The following is a 21547-nucleotide window of genomic DNA, read 5'->3' on the forward strand; positions in this document are numbered from 1 at the left end:
GGAATGTCTAATACCAGAGGGAATGCTTTGAAGGTGAGAGGAGGTTATGTTCAAGGAGGATGGGTTTTTTTACTCAGTGATGGATGCCTGATAAAGTGGTAGAGGCAAATACCACCTGATAGGCACATGACTGTGAGAAAGATGGAAGGATATGGACATTGTGTAGGTAAGAGGGATTAGTTTTCAGGTGTTTTTTGATTTGTTTTTTAGCTGGTTCAGCATAACATTGTGGGCTAAATGGCCTGTTCTGTGCTGTACGGTTTATGTTTTATGTTCTATGTTCCGTGACTTTAAACAATTTTGAATCTTGAATCCCAGAGTATAGGAGAATGAGGGGACAGGGGGCTATGGTCCAAGTGCAAGTTGATGGGTCTAGGCAGAATAATAGTTGGCCATTGGCTGGGTTAGCTAAAGGGTCTGTTTCTGTGACTCGCTAACAGGGTTGGCAATCTGCCACGAAGTTCAAGAACTTTACTCATTAATGTAATCCTCTCTGATTACTCCGTGTGAATCTTCATGATTTTGTACTGGTCTTGCCAAGAATCCAGTCAACACTGATGCGAATCACTGTCCCTGGTGAGAAGACCAGCAGTCGACGACCTCTCTCACAGAACCCAATGATGTCGCTGAAACTTAATTAATAATTGCATGTACAAGGGAATCTTATAGCAGTAGCTAGGAGAGGAAGATCATGCATGCACAGTATAAGGGTTTTCCATATAAATCTCTGCATACGAACCGTGCATTGGAAGCTGACCACTAGACTAAATGTGGACAACACTTTGAATAACTTGAATTAAAGAGTTACTGCAGACTGTAATATCAAAACAGCAAGCAGTTGGTTCCCTTTCTTGATGTGGAAGAGGTGACAACTCTGTCTTCCCTCTTTAGTGAGAGAGAGAGAGAGAGAGAGAGAGAGAGAGAGAGCCTGTGGCATGTTGGGTTATGGACCATAGATTTTGATGGACCTAGATCATGGTCTCTTTGGGTGTTTTGGTGAGTGGTGGTGATGGGAAGGGGGAATGCTGACACTTGCTGATGGAATAAGTAGGGGAAAGGGGGAGGGTTGATGCTTTGTTGCTGCTTGTGCATAGGAGGGGAAGGGCTTTGGGGTTCTAACATTTTTCTCTCATTCATTCTTTGGGGTTTTTCACTGTTTCGTGAATGTCTGTGAAGAGTAAGAATTTCAGGTTGTATACTGTATACATACTCTGATTTTAAATGGAACCATTGAACCACTGAAGTTTTGAAAGGTATTAGTGTGCCCCTTATTTCTTTCTCAAACTACACCGTTAACTCATCAACCAGATCTACAACTCATTTCCACAGCAACTCCTTAGGACCAATAGATGTAGGAGTATTGAGTGTGCTCCACCATTTCATCATTGCTAATGTTATTCCCTTTCAACCTATTCTCCTGCCTTCTCCCCATAACCTATGATGTCCTTGCTAATCAAGAGCCAATCAACCTGTATTTAAATACACCCAAGGACATGTTCTCCATAGCTGTCTATGGTAATGAATTGCACAGCTTAACCACCCTCTGGCTAAAGAAATTTTCCTCAACTCTGTTCTAAATGGACGTCCTTCTCTTCTGAGGTTGTGTCCTCAGATCCTGGACTCCCCAGCTATTGGAAACATCCCCTCCACGTCTACTCTCTCCGGGCCTTCTGTAAATTTCAATGAAAAAGGATTTTAAAAAAGATTAGCTTTATTTGTCATGTGTACATCAAAACATGCAGTGAGATACATCATTTGCATTAAATCAAATTAACGAGGATTGTGCTGGGCAGCCTGCTAGTGTCACAATTTACTAATCATAACCCGTACATCTTTGAAATGTGGGAAGAATCTAGAGCACCCAGAGCAAACCCACATGGTCATGCAGAGAGCATACTAACTCCTTACGGACAGTGGCAGGAATCAAGCTGATCATACTGCTGGCACCGTGAAGCAATAGGCTAACCTCTACTCTTCTGTACCACCCTGTGAGATGCATCCTCATTCTTCTAAACTCCAGTGAGTATAGGGCAAGAGGCATCAAATTGTTGCATTCCTGGCCTCACCCTATCAAGGATAAATACTTTGTCCTAGCCACCCCATCCCAATTTCTCTGTAGTTTAAAACAGATTTTTTTTCTCTTCCCCAGTTGTGAAGAGGGATCGTAACCAATAACTCTGTTTCTCATTCCTGCCGCTGTCTGTAAGGAGTTTGTATGCTCTCCCTCCCTGCTGCCTGACCTATTGAGTGTTTTCAACATATTCTATTTTGTTTCAGGCATAGATAGTCCAGGTGACAAAATATTCCATGTAGCACACATTGCTCCCAAACAAACCGGAGGCACATAACGTAGTGGTTAGCACAATGCTTTACAGTACCTGCGGCCTGGGTTCAATTCCCACCACTGTCTGTAAGCAGTTTGTACATTCTCCCTGTGACTGTGTAGGTTTCCTCCGGGTGCTCCGGTTTCCTCCCACAGTCCAAAGACGTACCGGTCGGTAGGGTAATCGGTCATTGTAATTTGTCCCAAGATTAGGCTACGATTAAATTGGGGAATTGCCGGGTGGCATGGCTCAAAGCTGGAAGGGCCTATTCCGCACTGTATCTCAATCAATCAATAAATAACATTGATGTGCCAAATTACACAAGTTCAACAGATTTTCTATAATAAGTCAATTTCAATATAATAGATGGAGTAAACTGGGTAATTTAGCTAGATGAGTGAGATTCTCCATCAGCTTTATAAAATTCTAGTTGGCCACGCATGGCGTATTACATGGACAGTTCTGGTCAGCACATTATAGGAAGGATGTTGAGACTTTGGAAAGGGTGCAGAAGAAGTCTACCAGGATATTGCCTCAGTCAGAGGTTTTGTGCTACAACGAGAGGGTGGACAAACTTGGATTGCTTTCCGTTGAGTACTGTAGGCTCAGGGGAGATCTGACAAAGGTCTAAGAAATTATGAGAGGCATAGATAGACAGACAATATCTTTTTCCAAGATTTGAAATGTCTAATACCAGAGGTCATGTATTTAAAGCAAGAGGGGGTAATTTCAAAGGAGGTGTGAGGGACGAGGTTGTCACACAAATTAGTGGGTGGCTGGAATGCGCTGCCTGGGGTGGTGGCAGAGGCAGATACATTAGAGACCTGTAAGAGACACTTAGATGAATGTGAGGGAGATGGAAGGATATTGTGCAGGGAGAAGAGATTAGTTTAGTTGGCTATTTGATTACTAATTTAATTGGTTCAGCACAATGTTGGGGACCCAAGGGCCTTTTCCTGTGCTGTGATGTTCTGTGTTCTATCCATTAGATTACAAGCTTCTGCGGAGAGATGTTTCTACCTCTTGAACGTTAGAGCGTTAAAGGAGTACGGGCCAAATGCAGGCAAAGGTGGCTACCTCAGGTTTGGCACCTCGGCTAGTATGGATGAGTTGGGCTGAAGGGCCTATTCCCATGTAGAAACAGGCCTTTCAGCCCAATTCATCCAAAGTTCAAACTATGACCATAACAATGCAGGTCATGGTGGGGGGTGCACTCCATCTGCCAAAAGTGGAACTTCCCAGTGGCCAAACATTTTAATTCTGATTCCCATTCCCGTTCAGTCCATGGCCACGTCTTAAGATGAGGCCAACCTCCACCTGAGTAGCCTCCAACCTGATGGCATAAATGTCGATTTCTCCTTCTGATTTCCCCACTCTGGCCTTTTTACCTCTTTTCCCCTGCCTATCACTCCTCCCGGGTCCCCTCCTCCTTCCCTTTCTCCCATGGTCCACTCTCCTCTCTTATCAGATTCTTTCTTCTCCAGCCCTTTACCTTTCCCACCCAGCTGTCCTCCTTTCTGGCATCTTCCCCCTTGCTTTCCAGTCCTGAAGAAGGGTCTCAGCCCCAAAAGCTGACTGCTTATTCCTTTCCATTAGATGCTGCCTGACCTGCTGAGTTCCTCCAGCATTTTGTGTTGTGTTGCAGGCCATAGGTTTTGTACACACACACACAGACACACACACACACAGACACACACACACACAGACACACACACACACACACACAGACACACACACACAGACACACACACACACACAGACACATACAGACACACAGACACACACAGACACACAGAGACACAGACACACACACACTCACTCACACTCATGTTGAATAGACCTCTTCTCTGATAAGGTGGGCTCTTGCACTTACCTGTACTTGGTCCTTCCAGTGTAGATGACATCAAATGCAGTGAATTACAAATGCCTGGCTCAAGGCCAGCTGTAGTAAGAATATTAAATGGTTCCTGATGTGGTAAGATACACCCTTGCCCTCACAAGCCATCTCATTATCTTGCACTTTATCATTTATCTGCACTGCGCTTTCTCTGCAGCTGTTACACTTTATTCTGCGTTGTTATTTTTAGGTTTTTTTTTTAGATATTTTAAGATAATAATTTAGGTATTTAAAATTATGAGGGGGATAGATCAAGTTGACGTGGATAGGCTTTTTCCATTGAGAGTAAGGGAGATTCAAACAAGAGGACATGAGTTGAGAGTTAGGGGGCAAAAGTTTAAGGGTAACATGAGGGGAATTTCTTTACTCAGAGAGTAGTAGCTGTGTGGAACAAGCTTCCAGTAGAAGTGGTAGAGGCAGGTTCGGTATTGTCATTTAAAGTAAAATTGGATAGGTATATGGACAGGAAAGGAATGGAGGGTTGTGGGCTTAGTGCGGTCAGTGGGACTAGGTGAGAGTAAGTGTTTGGCACGGACTAGAAGGGCCAAGATGGCCTGTTTCCGTGCTGTAATTGTTATATGGTTATATATGGTTATGGTTTTTACCTCATTCTACCTCATTGCACCGTGTGTAATGATTTGATCTGTACAAACAGTGAGCAAGCAGGGTAATCATTAATCTTTAAATTTTCAAGATCTATAAACTCTTCTTCATCTGCCTTTCATAATCTTGTGGTATTGGACAGAAGCCATTGGGATATAGACTCGGCTGGTTCTGGAAAAGAATAGTCACAGTGCTCACAATGTCCTGTTCTTTCTGTACAGCCCTAAACTCATTCCTTCCTCACTATTTATCCAACTCCCTTGTAAGTGCTACTGCTGAGTCCATTCCACCAATTCTAGACCATTTGCTTATCTAAAATAGGGCTTCTTGTAACATATAGAACTGTTTCTTTTAGAGCAATGATGACCCACCCTCCCCTCAGCATTACGTAATGATCTGCTACAATCCCAATACACCAGTTTAAACCATCTCACGCATGCAAGCTGTTATTCAAATTGATATCTAGCTGTGCCCATACACAACAAATTGGCAACGAGTACGAATCTGAGTGTCAGAAAATATCTTGAACTGTACTGACAGTTGCAGCACAATTACGGGATGAAACAACAAGAGTTATACAGTACAGAGAAGGCTGTCATGGACACTAACAAACGTGTGAGTAACGGTGAAAGACTCACTGAACTTAAAGTGAAAATAATGTGCCGATAGCTTCAGTCGGGAATGATGACGAATTGGATAGTGCTAATGAAGGCTGGGAGTCACATATCGAGAGGGTGGAACTGTACTGTAACGTGAACAACGTAGAGGAGCAAAAGAAAGCCTCTACACTTATTAGCTTAACGGGTGCAAGAACGTACTGTCTCTCTTGCAACCAAGTAAACCATGCAAAGCCAGCAAGCAAGACATTCGACAAAATTGCTACAATTTTATATGATCATTTGAGCCCTAAACTGCTGGCAATAGCTGAGAGACTTAGATTTTACAAAAGGAACTAGTCAAAAGATGAAAACCTTCCTCAAAACATTGCAAAACTGCACACATTTTCCCAGTACAGTGACTTGAGAGATGGACTTTCTGGTGCATTAAGGGACAGGCTTGTACGTGACATGCATAGTCAAAGCCCTCAAACGAGTCTGCTGGGCAAAGAGGCCTAACCTTAGAACGAGAATTAACCATTGCAGTTATGGGTAGAGACCGCTGCAAAGGATGCAGCGGAACTACAGAAAAGGAGGTTAGAATGTGAAATGCACAAAATGTCCCTGAATGGTGCAAAAATGTTATCAATGTGGCAAATCCTCCCATGGTGCAAACAACTGTTGGTTCAAAGATAAGTCTGCAGAAAGTGTGACCTTGTCTGCAGATTAAAAACCTCAACTGAATGAAAAGTCTCAAAAGACAAAACAAAGCAAATACATGAAGTTACCAAATGTAAAATAGAATCAGACAAAGGTGAACTGTCATGTGTAGAACTGCATAGTACATCTGAAGCAGGGTACAAAATCATCTGGATCACAATAGATGTGTCCGGTGTAAGCTGAACATGGAACTGGACACAGGGCAGCTTTGTCCATAATTCCAGAGGCTGATTACAACAGTCTGTTTTCTAAGATATCATTAAAGAAGACCTCAATGATACTACAGACCTACACAGGCAAAGAAGTATTTCCCAAAGGCAAACTGAAAAAAAACTGTGACATACGGAGGCAACAGTTAGTTTTATGCTTTGAAAGGTGGACAGCCAGCACATTTTGGACGTGAATGACTGAGAAAAATCCAACTAGACTGGCACTCAACCAAAGCTCTCAGTGTGGCTTCAACAGGCAGCCCAAGTGACAGCACTAACCAGAGATTGGCACAGCTGCTCAATGCTAATGAGAAAGTGTTTGAAAAGGGAATAGATAAACAGATCGAAGACTTGTCAAAAGCTGTTTGGGATACCAAAATATTCAAAATGCACCCCCACTGGCACTGTTACACCCATGGGAGTGGCCATCTTCTCCATGGCAAAGAGTACAGATTTTGCTGGGCCATTCATGGACTTCATGTTCCTAATTGCTGTGGATGCTCGTTCAAAGTGGCCAGAGGTTATACCAATAAAGTCAACCACCTCAGCAATGACTGTCTCCACTCTGAAGACTATCTTCGCCAGAAACAGCTGACCAGAACAAATTGTGAGGGACTACAGATCACAATACACATCTGAAGAATTCTGACTGTTCGTGGGACATTTATCTACAGCACAAGGTGAACAACTTCATTTTTGTGTATTAGAACTCTGTTTATGCGATGACAAATCCAACACCTGCAATGCTGTTCATGAGCAAGAATCTGAGATCTCACATAGACCTCCTGAAGCCAGATTTAAGGAGGGAAGTATAGAATAAACAGCTCAGCCAGTTGTCAGGTGAATCCGCATTTATCATCTTAATTGGTCTCTTGTTATGTATTTTTGATACATTTTTGTGTTACCACTTGCTCCTGTATTGCCACAAGGAACCGCTCTGTTTCTGGGAAGAGGTCTCCAACTCTGAGCCAAACATTCGATGCTTCCTTGTCGACACCTAGTCTGCTCAGATTGAGGGGTTCAAGGGTCATGCTCTTCAATTAGTTAACTTTTCCTTCTGCAGTGGTAATTTCTTCATTTTTCTGGATTGTGCTGATCAGAATTGGTATGTTCGCATGGAGTGCTGAATCCTGTTTTCATTGATGAAAATATATTGTTAGAAATTTTATCTGACTGCTGTTTATGTCTGATATGGTTCTTCTGCCTTCTGTCCTTGGTAGTGTTAATCTAAGAGCGTTTGAGTGTACATAGTGTTTTCTAAAATTTGTCATATCCGTTCTTATTTTTCTTTGTGAATTTTCCAGCTCAGTTTTGGACCAAGATATGATGCCAAATGAATATGTTAATGTCAGTATAGCAAGTGTTTACGCCTTTGTTATATTTTTACTATTGAGCTCTGTTTGGTAGATTTTCTTAAACCTTGACGTAAATTCAGTTGAAAGTTTTCGCTTTATTACATTAAGATCTATTTTTGTTGTTTGTTGACATCCCAGATACTTACAAGTTTCAGACTCATCCATCGGTCGTATAGTTCTATTATTTGAATTAATTGCTTTCGCTTTACTGATGGAGTGTATAATTTCAAATAGTCCATTTATAGGTGTGTCAAGGTATAATTAGTTTGGTTATCTCTGATTTGCTATCCTACCTAACCAGCAGAGAGTGGGTTTAAAGCTAGACAGAGCAGTAGTGGGTTTAGTGAGTCCCACTGGAAAATGCCTCAGTTTGTTTTGGTAATGGTGGTTGTTCTTTGTTTAGTTCTTAACAGAAGGGGTGATTATAGTATGCCTATCCTTTGTCAGAATTTCACAGTACTGTATTGGATATGGTTTATATAAACTAAGAGCTTCTACTAACCATGAGTATGGGACGGAATCCAATCCCTTTTGGCGGTCAATATAACAATATGAAATATTTCTGATATTCTGTTGCAGAAATATAATTATTTCCTCTTTTTTTGTAATTGCACAGTTTGTTGCCCTTTGCACATTGGTGTTTGTCCATCTTGTTGGGTACAGTGTTTTGTTGACTCTGTAGTGTTTTTGTTGTTTTTAGTGTCTATACCTGCAAGAAAATGAATCTCAGGCTTATATGTGGTGACATATATGTGCTTTGAAAATAAATTTACTTCGAACTTCGAAAATGTCTTTGTATAATTTTCAATTTATTGAGACCAAATGAAAATGAGTCTCTCTTCAAATGATCAAAACAGTCAACTGTGCCAAACAATAATGAAAAGTCCTTGAAAGCTCAAGGTCTAGAAAGTCCAAATTAGGAAAAGCATCTTGTTTCAAATGAAGTTAGTCTCATGGTACAAAACTGCATTTTGATTTACGCAAGGATATCGAGCTTTCAGCCCTCGCCTTCATATCAGGAGCTGCATTTGTCAGAAGGTGGAAATCCTTCTAAGTATATAGATTGCTCTTAAAAGTGTCAGTGTTAAAGACCATCCAAATGGGTTTGCTGGCACGATCGTTTAGAACATCATCCTTTTTACCCTTCTTCCAAAGTCAATGAATAATGTCTCTTAATTATCATACAGTTTAAATTAGTCCACCAGCAGGTTCCATTCTGTCTAGTTCCATGAAACAGAGTAAGGAGCGTGGGGTACTATCTTCTGTAGAACAGGACAGATGCCAATTTCCAGAACTGGCGGAGTAGCTTGACAGAGATAACTAGGAATTTCTTTTTTCAAGAAACTGTGGTTCTGTGGATTGCAATAAATCACCAAACATATCAGCTTGCAATAACGTCTGTTTGGTCTCGATGGGGATCAAGGGTTATGGGAAAAGGCCAGTTCATTCATTTATTATTTATTTCTTGAGCTATAGAGTGGAACAGGCCCATCCGGCCCTTCGAGCCACACTGCCCAGCAAACCCCAATTTAACCCTAGCCTAATCATGGGACAGTTTACAATGACCAGATAACCTACTAACCGGTACGTCTCTGGACTGTGGGAGAAAACTAGAGCACTTGGAGAAAACCCATACATTCCACAGGGACGATGTACAGACACCTTACAGATGATATCAAAATTGAACTCTGAACTGCAATGCCCAGAGCTGTAATAGCATCGTGCTGACTGCTGCACTACTGAATGATATACAGAGCAACAAACTGCTGTTCTGCCCTGAGTTTTATATTGATATGTAATACATGAATGATGTGAATCAATGGATTACTTGTTAATCATGCACCGGACCTCCTCTCTGGTCCAGTTTACAATGCAGTGGAGAATTACAATTGTGATGGGCATTAAATATTTGGAATTGTAATTAAATTTGTTTGAGATCAGGGTTTCCCAGCCTGGGGTCATTGGACCCCTCAGGTAATGGGCAAGGTCCATGGCATTATAAAAAGGTTGGGAACTGTTGTGTCTGTGCACAACTACATATCAATTAGATAAAAGCACGCATGGGAGAGAGAGGGATGGAGGGAGAGAGCATTAATCTCCCCCTTTAGATTAATGCAACATAAAACTCTATATGTACAAAACATTCATTTTCCCTTTCATAAACCCACACTCCAAATAAGCTCACTTTCACAGTAACAATCCATAACTAACTTCACAGTTCTAAAGGTTCAGTCTTTTGTGTGGCGCTCTGTTCCTTTCAGGATAGCCTCTCTGGACCTGTGGAGTGGCATCAGGTATGGTGGGTGTCTTGTCTAAGACAATGTCCTCAATTTCCGGTGTCACGTTGCTGTCAGTGACATCATCACCGAGAGGTGAGCCCAGTGACTGTCCATCTTGTTGGATGCAGCCGACTCCGGTGTGTTCTTCGATTGAGCATCCAGTATCTGGTCCACATGACGTCTCCACGTCTGATCTCCAACATCCACTGTGTACATCAGTGGTTCAGTTCTTGTTGCTACTCTGCCAGGTGTCCACTTGTCTTCTCAGTAATCATGCACTAGGTCTTTTAAATAATAATAATAAATAAGCAATAAATATTGAGAACATGATATGAAGAGTCCTTGAAAGTGAGTTCATAGGTTGTGGGAGCAGTTCTGTGCTGGGTTGAGTGAAGTTAGGTGAAGTTATCCCCTCTAGTTCAAGAGCCTGATGATTAAGGGGTAATAACTTCCTGAACCTGATAGAGTGAGTCCTGAGGCTCTTGTACCTTCTTCCTGATGGCCTGGGTGCTGGGATCCTTGATGGTTGATGTTGCCTTCCTGTAGCAGCACTCCACGTAGAGGTGCTCAATGGCACGGAGGGTTTTACCTGTTGTGAACTGGGCCGTATCCAGTACTTTTTGTAGGTTTTTCCATTGGTGTTTCCCTACAAGGCCATGACGCAACCTGTCAATATGCCTTCCACCGCACGTCTATGGAAGTTTGTCAGAGTTTTAGATGATATGCTGAATATTTGCAACCTTCTAAGGAAGTAGAGGTACTGCCGCGCTTTCTTTGTGATGGCTCTTATAGGCTGTGTTGGCACGTGGCCAAGTGGTTAAGGCATTCGTCTAGTGATCTGAAGGTCACTAGTTCAGATCACTTGGCTGAGGCTGCGGGTGTGTCCTTGAGCAAGACACCTGCTTTCAGGTTCACCGTCACTATTTAAAATCCTATTATAGAGCTGTTATAAGACTATTGAATGGCTCTCTGGTGCAGTGCTGCCACAAGCAGCATCCACCGTCACAGGCCCCCACCATGCAGGCCAGGCTGTCTTCTCACTGCTGCCATCAGGAAGGAGGTACAGTAGCCTTAGTCCCACCCCACCAGGTTCAGGAACGGTTATTACCCCTCAACCATCAGGCCCTTGAACCAGTGTGGACAACTTCACTTGCCCCATCACTGAACTGACCACTAAACACAATCTATAAACTCACTCTACAACTCATGTTCTCGGTATTATTTATAATTTATTTATTTATCATTATTATATGCTTTTTATTTGTATTTACATACTTTGTCTTTTGCACATTGTTTTCTCGTCTGCCTTTGCGTTGTTTTTCACAGATTCCATTGTATTTATTTGCATCGACTGTGAATGCCCACAAGAAAATGAATCTCTGAGTAGTATATGGTGACATATATATCCTTTGATAATAAATATACTTTGAACTTTGACCTCAGAATCTATCTTGTTACAACCTTGTACCTTATTGTCTACCTGCACTGCACTTTCTCTGTAACTGTAACACTTTAATCTGCATTCTGTTACTGCCTTTCCTCTCTACCACCTTAATGTGCAAAGATCATGATATGATCTATATGGATAACGTGCAAAATCAAGCTCTTCACTGTAGCTCAGTGCATGTGACACTAATAAACCAATTTGCCTAGTTATTTCACAAACAAGAGAAAATCTGCAGATGCTGGAAATCAAAAGTAACACACACAAAATGCTGGAGGAACTCGGCAGGTCAGGCAGCATCTATGGAAGAGAGTAAGCAGTTGACGTTTCAGGCTGAGACCCTTCATCACTTCTGGAAAGACCCGTCCTGCTGAGTTCCTCCAGCATTTTGTGTGTATTACTATTTACTACGTCATTAAAATCTTCACTTCATTTCATGTGAACAGAAATGTCTTGTTCACTCTGCATGTGTGTGTCTTGTGTCCCTTGTGTTTATGATTTGCTGCTCCATTGCATACTATTCCTACAGATCGGATCGTTACACAGAGCATTGACGTAGAACAAGGAGCCCTCCAGGGAATTAAATGCCTTGTGGATAATAGAAATCATATTTGAATTTGACATTGTTAACAGTTTTGTAATTCTCTGATCATTGTGTGTATTTTGTGAGTGAATAACCTTTTGTAGTTTTGTTTTTTTAATAAAAGGTAGTAAAAGGTAAAACAATGACAATGCAGTGCAGAATGTAGTGTAAAAGTTACAGTGCAGGTAGACAAGGACTGCATTTCGGAGTATCTGAACCCACTGCTGTCCGTGTGATTTTGTACGTTCTCCCCGTGATCATGGGGGTTTCCTCCCACAGTCTAGAGACATACTGCTTAATTGGTCATTTGAAATTGTTCTGTGATTTGGGTTAAATCAGGGATTGCTAAACAGTACAGCTCGAAGGGCCTATTCCGTGCTTTATCTGAATAAATAAATTTTTAAAACTTCCACAGAAACAGGCCCTTTGGCCCATCTAGTCCATGCTGAAACATTTAAACTGCCTAGTCCCACCAACCTGCATCCAGACCATAGCCCTCCATACCCCTACCATCTATGTACTTATCTAAACTTCTCTTAAACTTTGAAATCGAGCTTGCATGCACCACTTACGGTGGTAGCTCGTTCCACACTCTCATGACCCTCTGAGTGAAGTTTCCCCTCATGTTCCCCTTAAACTTCTTACCTTTCACCCTTCACGCGTGACTTCTAGTTCTAGTCTCACCCACCCTCAATAGAAAAAGCCTGCTTGCATTTACCCTATCTATAACCCTCATAATTTTGTATGCCTCTATCAAATCCCCTCTCAATCTTCTACATTCTAAGGAAGCAAGTCCTAACCTATTCAACCTTTCCCGATAACTCATGTCCTCAAATCGTGGCAACATCCTTGTAACTTTTCTCTGCGCACTTTCAATATTATTGATAATCTTTCCTGTAGATAGATGACCAAAACCGCACACAATACTCCTCACCAAAGTCTTATACAACTTCAATGTAATATTCCATCTGCTGTACTCAGTACATTGACTTATGAAGACCATTGTGCCAAAAGCTTTCTTTACGATCCTTTCTACCTGTGCCACCATTTTCAATGAATTATGAACCTGTATTTCCAGATCCCTTTGTTCCACTGCACTCCACAGTTCCCCACCGTTCACTGTGTAAAACCTACCCGGGTTGGTCCTACTGAAGTACTAAACATGGCACTTGTCTGCATTAAATTCCATCTGCTATTTCAGCCAAATATGCCCATCCCTTTCCCATCATATATTGGCAGAGCCTACAAATGGACAAAAGTAATTAGTGTTTCTTATTCAGTCTTTGGGTTTTAATTCTTATTTTCTTTGTTATTGCAGTTCAAACACCAATACTGATGCATGCTAAATTTACTCTGATCTCTTGCAGGAATACTGAACATAAACGGTAGGAACTGAAGACAACTCGGAAACATGAGTGAGGCCTCAGTGAAATCATACACGTGTAACTCCACCACGCAGGACCGAAACATCAGCTCCAGTTGCAGTACACATGCTTCCCCTTGGTTTTCAACGATATTTGCAGCTGCTGGAGTCCTGTCTAATCTGATTGCATTGGCAGTGCTAGTCAGCGCTTACAGAAAGGCTCGGAGTAGGTCTCGTTCCTCCTTCTTGATTTTCCTCTGTGGCCTGGTTTTAACAGACTTCTTAGGGCTTGGTACGACAGCATTGATCGTCGTGACGTACCATCACACTAAATTTAGCTGGGAGAAAGTTGACCCCGACAACCACCTCTGCAGATTTCTGGGATTTTCCATGGTGTTTTTTGGACTCACTCCTCTGCTGCTGGGAGCCACCATGGCTGTGGAGCGTTTCCTAGGAATCAACAAGCCGTTCCTGCGCTCTACCAACGCCTCAAAACGTCGTGCTTGGTGCACTGTCTTCCTCATTTGGCTGTTTGCGTTCTGCATTGGGTTCTTCCCTATCTGTGGCTTTGGACATTACACACGTCAGTGGCCCAATTCCTGGTGTTTCTTCAACATGATAAACAGCACAAGTGATGCTGCATTTTCAATGGTGTTTTCTAGTGTGGGATTGTTATCTCTCGCACTGTCTGTTTTCCTGAATACAATCAGCGTGGTTACACTCCTCAAAGTCTGCTTCAAGAGGCTGAGCGTTGAAAGGAGCAGAGATCACGAAGTAGAAATGATGGTCCAGCTCTTGGGTATAATGATAATTGCCACAGTGTGCTGGGCTCCATTACTGGTACGTATTAATTAATTAGGTCTGTTGTAAAACCATTAATTACTGGATACATTATGACCATAAGAAACTGGAACAGAAATAGGCCATTGGGCCTATCGAGTCTGCTCCGCTATTCCATTATGGCTAATTTATTATCCCTCTCAACCCCATTCTCCTCCCCTCTCCCTATAACCTTTCACACCCTTACTAATCAAGGACCTATCAACCTCCATTTTAAATATAGCCAATGACTTGGCCTTCGCAGCCATCTGTTCAAGTTCAAGTTTAATGCCCGTGAATTCAGCCAAACAAAAGAGAGTTTTTCTGGGGCCAAGGTGAGCGCTCAGTACCAATCATCGTACACAGCACAAGGCACAAACATGTACAAGATAGCAAGCACATATAAGGTATCATTAAAATACAATCACTCACAAAAAAACAGTCCCAGACCCTGAGTCCATGAATATCGCAGACATCTGCAGTCGAACACAGTGCAGCTTGTCTTCTGCTGAGCGAATGCGGATGGGTGGGGGTGGGGGAGCGCGGCAGCACTTTCTCCAGCTTGGACGCTGCATGGCACCACCCCCAGCGCTCTGGTGGAGCGCCCCGACTCCGGTGCCTCTCTCCTGGGCAGCTGCAAACACGGCTTCAGGCCCAGTCCTCACTACAACCGAGGACATGCAGCTCCACCGACAGCCGCCCTTGCCGCCCGCCAATGAATCAGTGAATTGTGCCTACAGTGTTTCACATTAACAATTCCTCTTCATCTTTGTTCTAAAGGGTTGTCATTCTGAGGCTGTGCCCTCTCGTCCTAGACTCCCTGACTATAGAAAACAACCTCCCACGTCTACAATATCTAGGCCTTTCGATATTCGATAGGTTTCAATGAGATTCCCTGCCATTCTTCTAAACCCCAGCAAGTACAGGCCCGGAGCCACCCAATGCTCAACAGATGTAACCCTTTCATTCCTGAAATCACTCCTGTGAACCTCCTCTGGATCCTCTCCAATGCCAGCACATCCCTTCTTAGACAAGGGGCCCAAAAGTGCTCACAATATCCTAACTGCGATCTGACCAATGCCTTATAAAGCCTTAATTGAACAATCCAATGCAGATTCCATTGAACTTAGAATATAAAACATGGAACAGTACAGGCCTTGCATCCCACAAAATCTTGTGTTGAAGATCAACCTAACCATTCCCTCCCACATAACCCTCCATTTTTCTTTCACCCATGTGGCTATGAATCTCTTAAATGTCTGTAATGTAGCCACCTCTACTACCACCCACCACTCTCTGTATAAAAACAAAATTACCTCTGATGTCCCCATACGCTTTTTTCCAAACCCCTTAAAAGGATTAGCCATTTCCACTCTGGGGAAAAAGGTAATTATTTAGAAACATAGAAAGCCTATTGTACAATACGGGCCCTTCACCCAGAAAGTTGTGCCGAACATGTCCCTACCTCAGAAATTACTAGGCTTACCCATAGCCTTCTACTTTTCTAAGCTCCATGTACCTATCCAAAAGTGTCTTAAAAGACCCTATTGTATCTGCCTCCACCACCGTTACTGGCAGCCTATTCTACGAACTCTCTGTGTCAAAAAACTTACCCTGACATCTCCTCTGTACCTACTCCCCAGCACCTTAAAACTGTGTCCTCTTGTGGCAACCATTGGAAAAAGCCTCTGACTATCCACACAATCAATGTCTCTCATCATCTTATACACCTCTATCAGGTCACCTCTCATCCTCCGTGGCTCCAAGGAGAAAAGGCCGAGTTCACTCAACCTGTTTTAATAGACATACTCCCCAATCCAGGCAACATCCTTGTAAATCTCCTCTGCACCCTTTCTATGGTTTCCACATCCTTCCTGTAGTGAGGCAACCAGAACTGAGCACAGTACTCCAAGTGGGGTCTGACCAGGGTCCTATATAGCTGCACCATTACCTCTCGACACCTAAATTCAATTCCACGATTGATGAAGGCCAATGCACCGTATGCCTTCTTAACCACAGAGTCAACCTGCGTAGCTGCTTTGAGCGTCCTATGGACTCGGACCCCAAGAGCCCTCTGATCCTCCACACTGCCAAGAGTCTTAACATTAATACTATATTCTGCCATCATGTTGACCTACCAAAATGAACCACTTCACACTTGTCTGGGTTGAACTCCATCTGCCACTTCTCAACCCAGTTTTGCATTCTATCAATGTCCCACTGTAACCTCTGACAGCCCTCCACACTATCCACAACACCTCCAACCTTTGTGTCATCAGCAAACTTACTAACCCATCCCTCCACTTCCTCATCCAGGTCATTTATAATAATCACGAAGAGTAAGGGTCCCAGAACAAATCCCTGAGGCACACTACTGGTGACTGACCTCCGTGCAGAATATGACCTGTGTACAACCACTCTTTGCCTTCTGTGGGCAAGCCAGCTCTGGATCCCCAAAGCAATGTCCCCTTGGATCCCATGCCTCCTTACTTTCTCAATAAGCCTTGCATTGGGTACCTTATCAAATACCTTGCTGAAATCCATATGCGCTACATCTACTGCTCTTCCTTCATCAATGTGTTTAGTCACATCCTCAAATAATTCAATCAAGCTCGTAAGGCACGACCTGCCCTTGACAAAGCCATGCTGACTATTCTTAATCATATTACACCTCTCCAAAAGTTCATAAATCCTGCCTTTCAGGATCTTTTCCATCAACTTACCAACCACGGAGGTAAGACTCACTGGTCTATAATTTCCTGGGCTATCCCTACTCCCTTTCTTGAATAAGGGAACAATATCCACAACCCTCCAATCCTCCGGAACCTCTCCCATCCCCACTGATGATGCAAAGATCATCGCCAGAGGCTCAGCTATCTCCTTCCTCGCGTCCCACTGTAGCCTGGGGTACATCTTATCTGGTCCTGGCAACTTATCCAACTTGATGCTTTCCAAAAGCTCCAGCACATCCTCATTCTCAATATCTACATGCTCAAGCTTTTTCAATCTGCTGCAAGCCATCATTACAATCACCAAATAAAAACACAAAATGCTGGCAGAACTCAGCAGGCCAGACAGCATCTATGGGAGGAGGTAGTGACGACGTTTCGGGCCAAAACCCTTCATCAGGAGGGTTCATCAACTCTATTATTATACCTTTCCAGGATTTGTTTCCCTATCTGTTCCTTGATATCCCTGTTACTATTGGGCAGCCTATAAAAAAAACACCCACTAAAATTTTTGACCCCTTGCTGTTCCAAACCACCACCCACAGAGACTCCATAGACAATCCCTCCATGATGTCTACCTTTTCTGCAGCTGTGACACTATCTGTGATCAACAGTGCCACACCCCCACCTCTTTTGCCAAACATGTCCCTACCTTAGAAATTACTAGGCTTGCATATAGCCCTCTATTTTACTAAGCTCCGTGTACCTATCTAAATGTCTCTTGTATGCCTTTCTGAAACATCTGAAACCCAGCACTTGAAGTAACCATTCCTGTCCCTGAACCATCCAAGTCTCTGTAATGGCCACCACATCATAGCTCCAAGTTCTGATCCACGCTCTAAGCTCATCCGTTTTGTTCACAATACTCCTTGCATTAAAATAGACATATCTCAAACTGTCGGTCTGAGCACGTCCCTTCTCTATCACCTGCCTATCCTCCCTCTCACACTGTCTCCAGGCTTTCTCTGTTTGTGAGCCAACTGCCTCTTCCCCAGTCTCTTCAGTTCGGTTCCCACCCCGCAACAATTTTAGTTTAAACTCTCCCCAGTAGCCTTAGCAAACCTCCCCACCAGGATATTGGTCCCCCTGGGATTCAAGTGCAACCCGTCCTTTTTGAACAGGTCGCTCCTGCCCTAAAAGAGGTCCCTATGATCCAGAGATCTGAATCCCTGCCCCTGGCTGTCCACTCTATCTATGCCTCTTATCATCTTATACACCTCCATCAAGTCACCTCTCATCTTCCTTCACTCCAAAGAGAAAAGCTCACTCAGCCTATCCTAGTAAAACATGTTCTCTAATCCAGGCAGTAGCTTGGTTAGTTTCCTTTGCGCCCTCTCTAAAACCTCCACATCCTTCCTATATTGAGGCAAGCAGAACTGAACACAATACTCTAATCAGTAAATATTCTTGGAGGTTTTTTTTTAGAGATACAAGGCATGGTAACAGGCCCTTCCAGCTCGAAGAGCCAGTTACACCTGTGCAGCCAATTTACCCGCTGACCCATATGATTTTGGAATTTGGGAGGAAACCAGAGCATCAGGGAGAAACCCAGGTGGTCACAGGGAGAACATACAAACTCCTTACAGACAGCGGCAGAATTGAACCTGGCGCTCCAAAGCGTTACTGTGTTGCTTCCCGTGTTTGTAGACTGGAAGCAAAGAGGCCGTGGAAAGGGGGATGTTGGTGCTTGATGGGATGGAGGACAAGGTAAGAATTACTGGTGTGTTTGGCTGAATAGAATCCTTCAGTACTCATCACTTCTGTCTCTCCCTGAAATGTAAATCAGATACTGCCTGACATATTGGGTGCTTCCAGTATTTTCTGTTTCATTTAAGATTGTCTAAATTTGCAATCTTTAATGCTGCAAACGTTAAAGGAAGAATACTTGTCAACAAGGTAGCGTCGCAGTTAGCGCAACACTTTACTGCACGAGCTGCGGGTTCGATTCCCGCCTGTCTCTGTCAGGAGTTTGTATGTCTCCCCTTGACCATGTGGGTTTCCCCTCAGTACTTCAGTTTACTGCGCGAGCTGCGGGTTCGATTCCCGCCTGTCTCTGTCAGGAGTTTGTATGTCTCCCCTTGACCATGTGGGTTTCCCCTCAGTACTTCAGTTTACTGCGCGAGCTGCGGGTTCGATTCCCGCCTGTCTCTGTCAGGAGTTTGTATGTCTCCCCTTGACCATGTGGGTTTCCCCTAGTGCTTCAGTTTACTGCGCGAGCTGCGGGTTCGATTCCCGCCTGTCTCTGTCAGGAGTTTGTATGTCTCCCCTTGACCATGTGGGTTTCCCCTAGTGCTTCAGTTTACTGCGCGAGCTGCGGGTTCGATTCCCGCCTGTCTCTGTCAGGAGTTTGTATGTCTCCCCTTGACCATGTGGGTTTCCCCTCAGTACTTCAGTTTACTGCGCGAGCTGCGGGTTCGATTCCCGCCTGTCTCTGTCAGGAGTTTGTATGTCTCCCCTTGACCATGTGGGTTTCCCCTAGTGCTTCAGTTTACTGCGCGAGCTGCGGGTTCGATTCCCGCCTGTCTCTGTCAGGAGTTTGTATGTCTCCCCTTGACCATGTGGGTTTCCCCTAGTGCTTCAGTTTACTGCGCGAGCTGCGGGTTCGATTCCCGCCTGTCTCTGTCAGGAGTTTGTATGTCTCCCCTTGACCATGTGGGTTTCCCCTCAGTACTTCAGTTTACTGCGCGAGCTGCGGGTTCGATTCCCGCCTGTCTCTGTCAGGAGTTTGTATGTCTCCCCTTGACCATGTGGGTTTCCCCTAGTGCTTCAGTTTACTGCGCGAGCTGCGGGTTCGATTCCCGCCTGTCTCTGTCAGGAGTTTGTATGTCTCCCCTTGACCATGTGGGTTTCCCCTCAGTGCTTCAGTTTACTGCGCGAGCTGCGGGTTCGATTCCCGCCTGTCTCTGTCAGGAGTTTGTATGTCTCCCCTTGACCATGTGGGTTTCCCCTCAGTGCTTCAGTTTCCTCCCACAGTCCATACAGATACATGGTTAGGATTATTGAATCGTGCACATGCTATTTGGTGCCAGAAACAGTGACCAGCACAATCCTCACTGATTTGATCTGTCACAAACAACGCATGTCACTGATGTTTTGAATTACATGTGACAAATACAGCTAATCTCTTTATCGCTCTGGCTTTGAAAAAAAAGTATTGGCCATTATCCCATCCTGGTGCGTATAAACCAGCTTCAGTTTCCCCTGCACTATAAGAGTTACTCCCTCAGGAGTTTAACGCCATAAGACATTGGAGCAGAGTTTGGCCCCTTTGCCAGAAGAGCTGCTCTGCAATTCCATCGTGGCTGCGTTGTTGTTATTACTCTTAACCCTATTCTTCCCCTAACCTTTAATGCCCTGTCTAATGAAGAACCTATCAACCTCTGCTCTAAATAGACTTGGCGTCTGCAGCCATCTGTGGCAATGAGTTCCACGGATTCACACCCTCTGGCTGAAGAAATTCCTCCTCATCTCCTCCAGGACTTAAGAACTTTTTAAAAGCTATTAATGCTTTTTGAGACGGTGATTTAGATGCATATCATATTTTTTACTGAGTTAAGTATTGTATGTAATTAGCTTTGCTACAGCAAGTGTATGGGACATTGGAAAAAAAGTTGAATTTCCCCATGGGGATGAATAAAGTATCTATCTATCTATCTATCTATCTATCATCTCTGTTCTAAATGGACATCCCTCTATTCTAAGGTTGTTCCCCTGATCCTAAACTCACTCACTGATCCTCTCTACATCCACTCTGTGAAGACCTTTCAATATTTGATGGGCTTCAATGAGATTCTCCTCTCATATTTCTAAACTACAGCAAGTACAGCCCCCAAGCCATCAAATGCTCCTCATATGTTAATCCTTTCATTCCAAAATCATTCTCATGAACCTCCTCTGGACCCCCTCCAATTCCAGCACATCTTTTCTTAGATAAGGTGCCCAGAACTGTGCACAGTATTCCAAGTGTGGGCTGACAAATGCCTTTTAAGGTTTCAGCATCACGTCCCGCTCTTATGTTATAGACCTCTTCAGATTCAGTTTATTGTCATTTATAAACCACAAATACAATGCAGTTAAAAAATGAGACAACGTTCTCTGGAATGATATCACGAAAAAGCACAAAACAGACCACACAAGAAAAACCACATAACGTTTGGCAATCCCCAATCCAGAGTCCGGAGAGGCCACTGCATATCGATATCGCGCTACTGTCTTAGTACGTTCCCCGGAAAGGAACTACAAACCCATCAGACAAACCTAAAGCTACAAGACATACACAAAACCACATAGTTACATATAGTTATAGTTAACATATAGTTTCAATGGTGCAGACAAAACCATAATTGATAAAAGACTAACTGACAAAGACCACATAATTATAACACACAGTTTCAACAGTGCAAAGCAATACCATAATCTGATAAAGAGCAGTCCATGGCACGGTTTAAAAGAAAGTCTCAAAGTCCCGACAGCCCATCATCTCACGCAGACGGTAGAAGGAAGAAAAACTCTTCCTGCCATGAACCTCCAGCACCGCAAACTTGCCGATACAGCACTCTGGGAGCTCCGACCACAGCCAACTCCAAGTCCGTCCGAAAACTTTGAGCCTCCAACCAGCCCTCCGAC

At 43.5% G+C, this 21547-nt stretch overlaps 1 protein-coding gene across 3 annotated transcripts in view; it reads left to right on the forward strand.

Annotated features, from left to right (window-relative positions):
• The window catches only part of tbxa2r (thromboxane A2 receptor), a 46972-nt gene that overhangs the window by 15712 nt on the left and 9713 nt on the right, over positions 1–21547 (forward strand). For all 3 annotated transcript variants that reach the window (XM_073068195.1, XM_073068194.1, XM_073068196.1), the window contains exon 2: positions 13378–14213. In XM_073068195.1, the coding sequence (XP_072924296.1) occupies positions 13422–14213 (792 nt within the window). In that variant the 5' untranslated portion in view covers positions 13378–13421. The remainder of the gene's footprint in view (positions 1–13377; positions 14214–21547) is intronic.

The sequence above is a fragment of the Hemitrygon akajei genome, chromosome 16 (genome assembly GCF_048418815.1).
Source record: "Hemitrygon akajei chromosome 16, sHemAka1.3, whole genome shotgun sequence".
NCBI lineage: Eukaryota > Metazoa > Chordata > Chondrichthyes > Myliobatiformes > Dasyatidae > Hemitrygon > Hemitrygon akajei.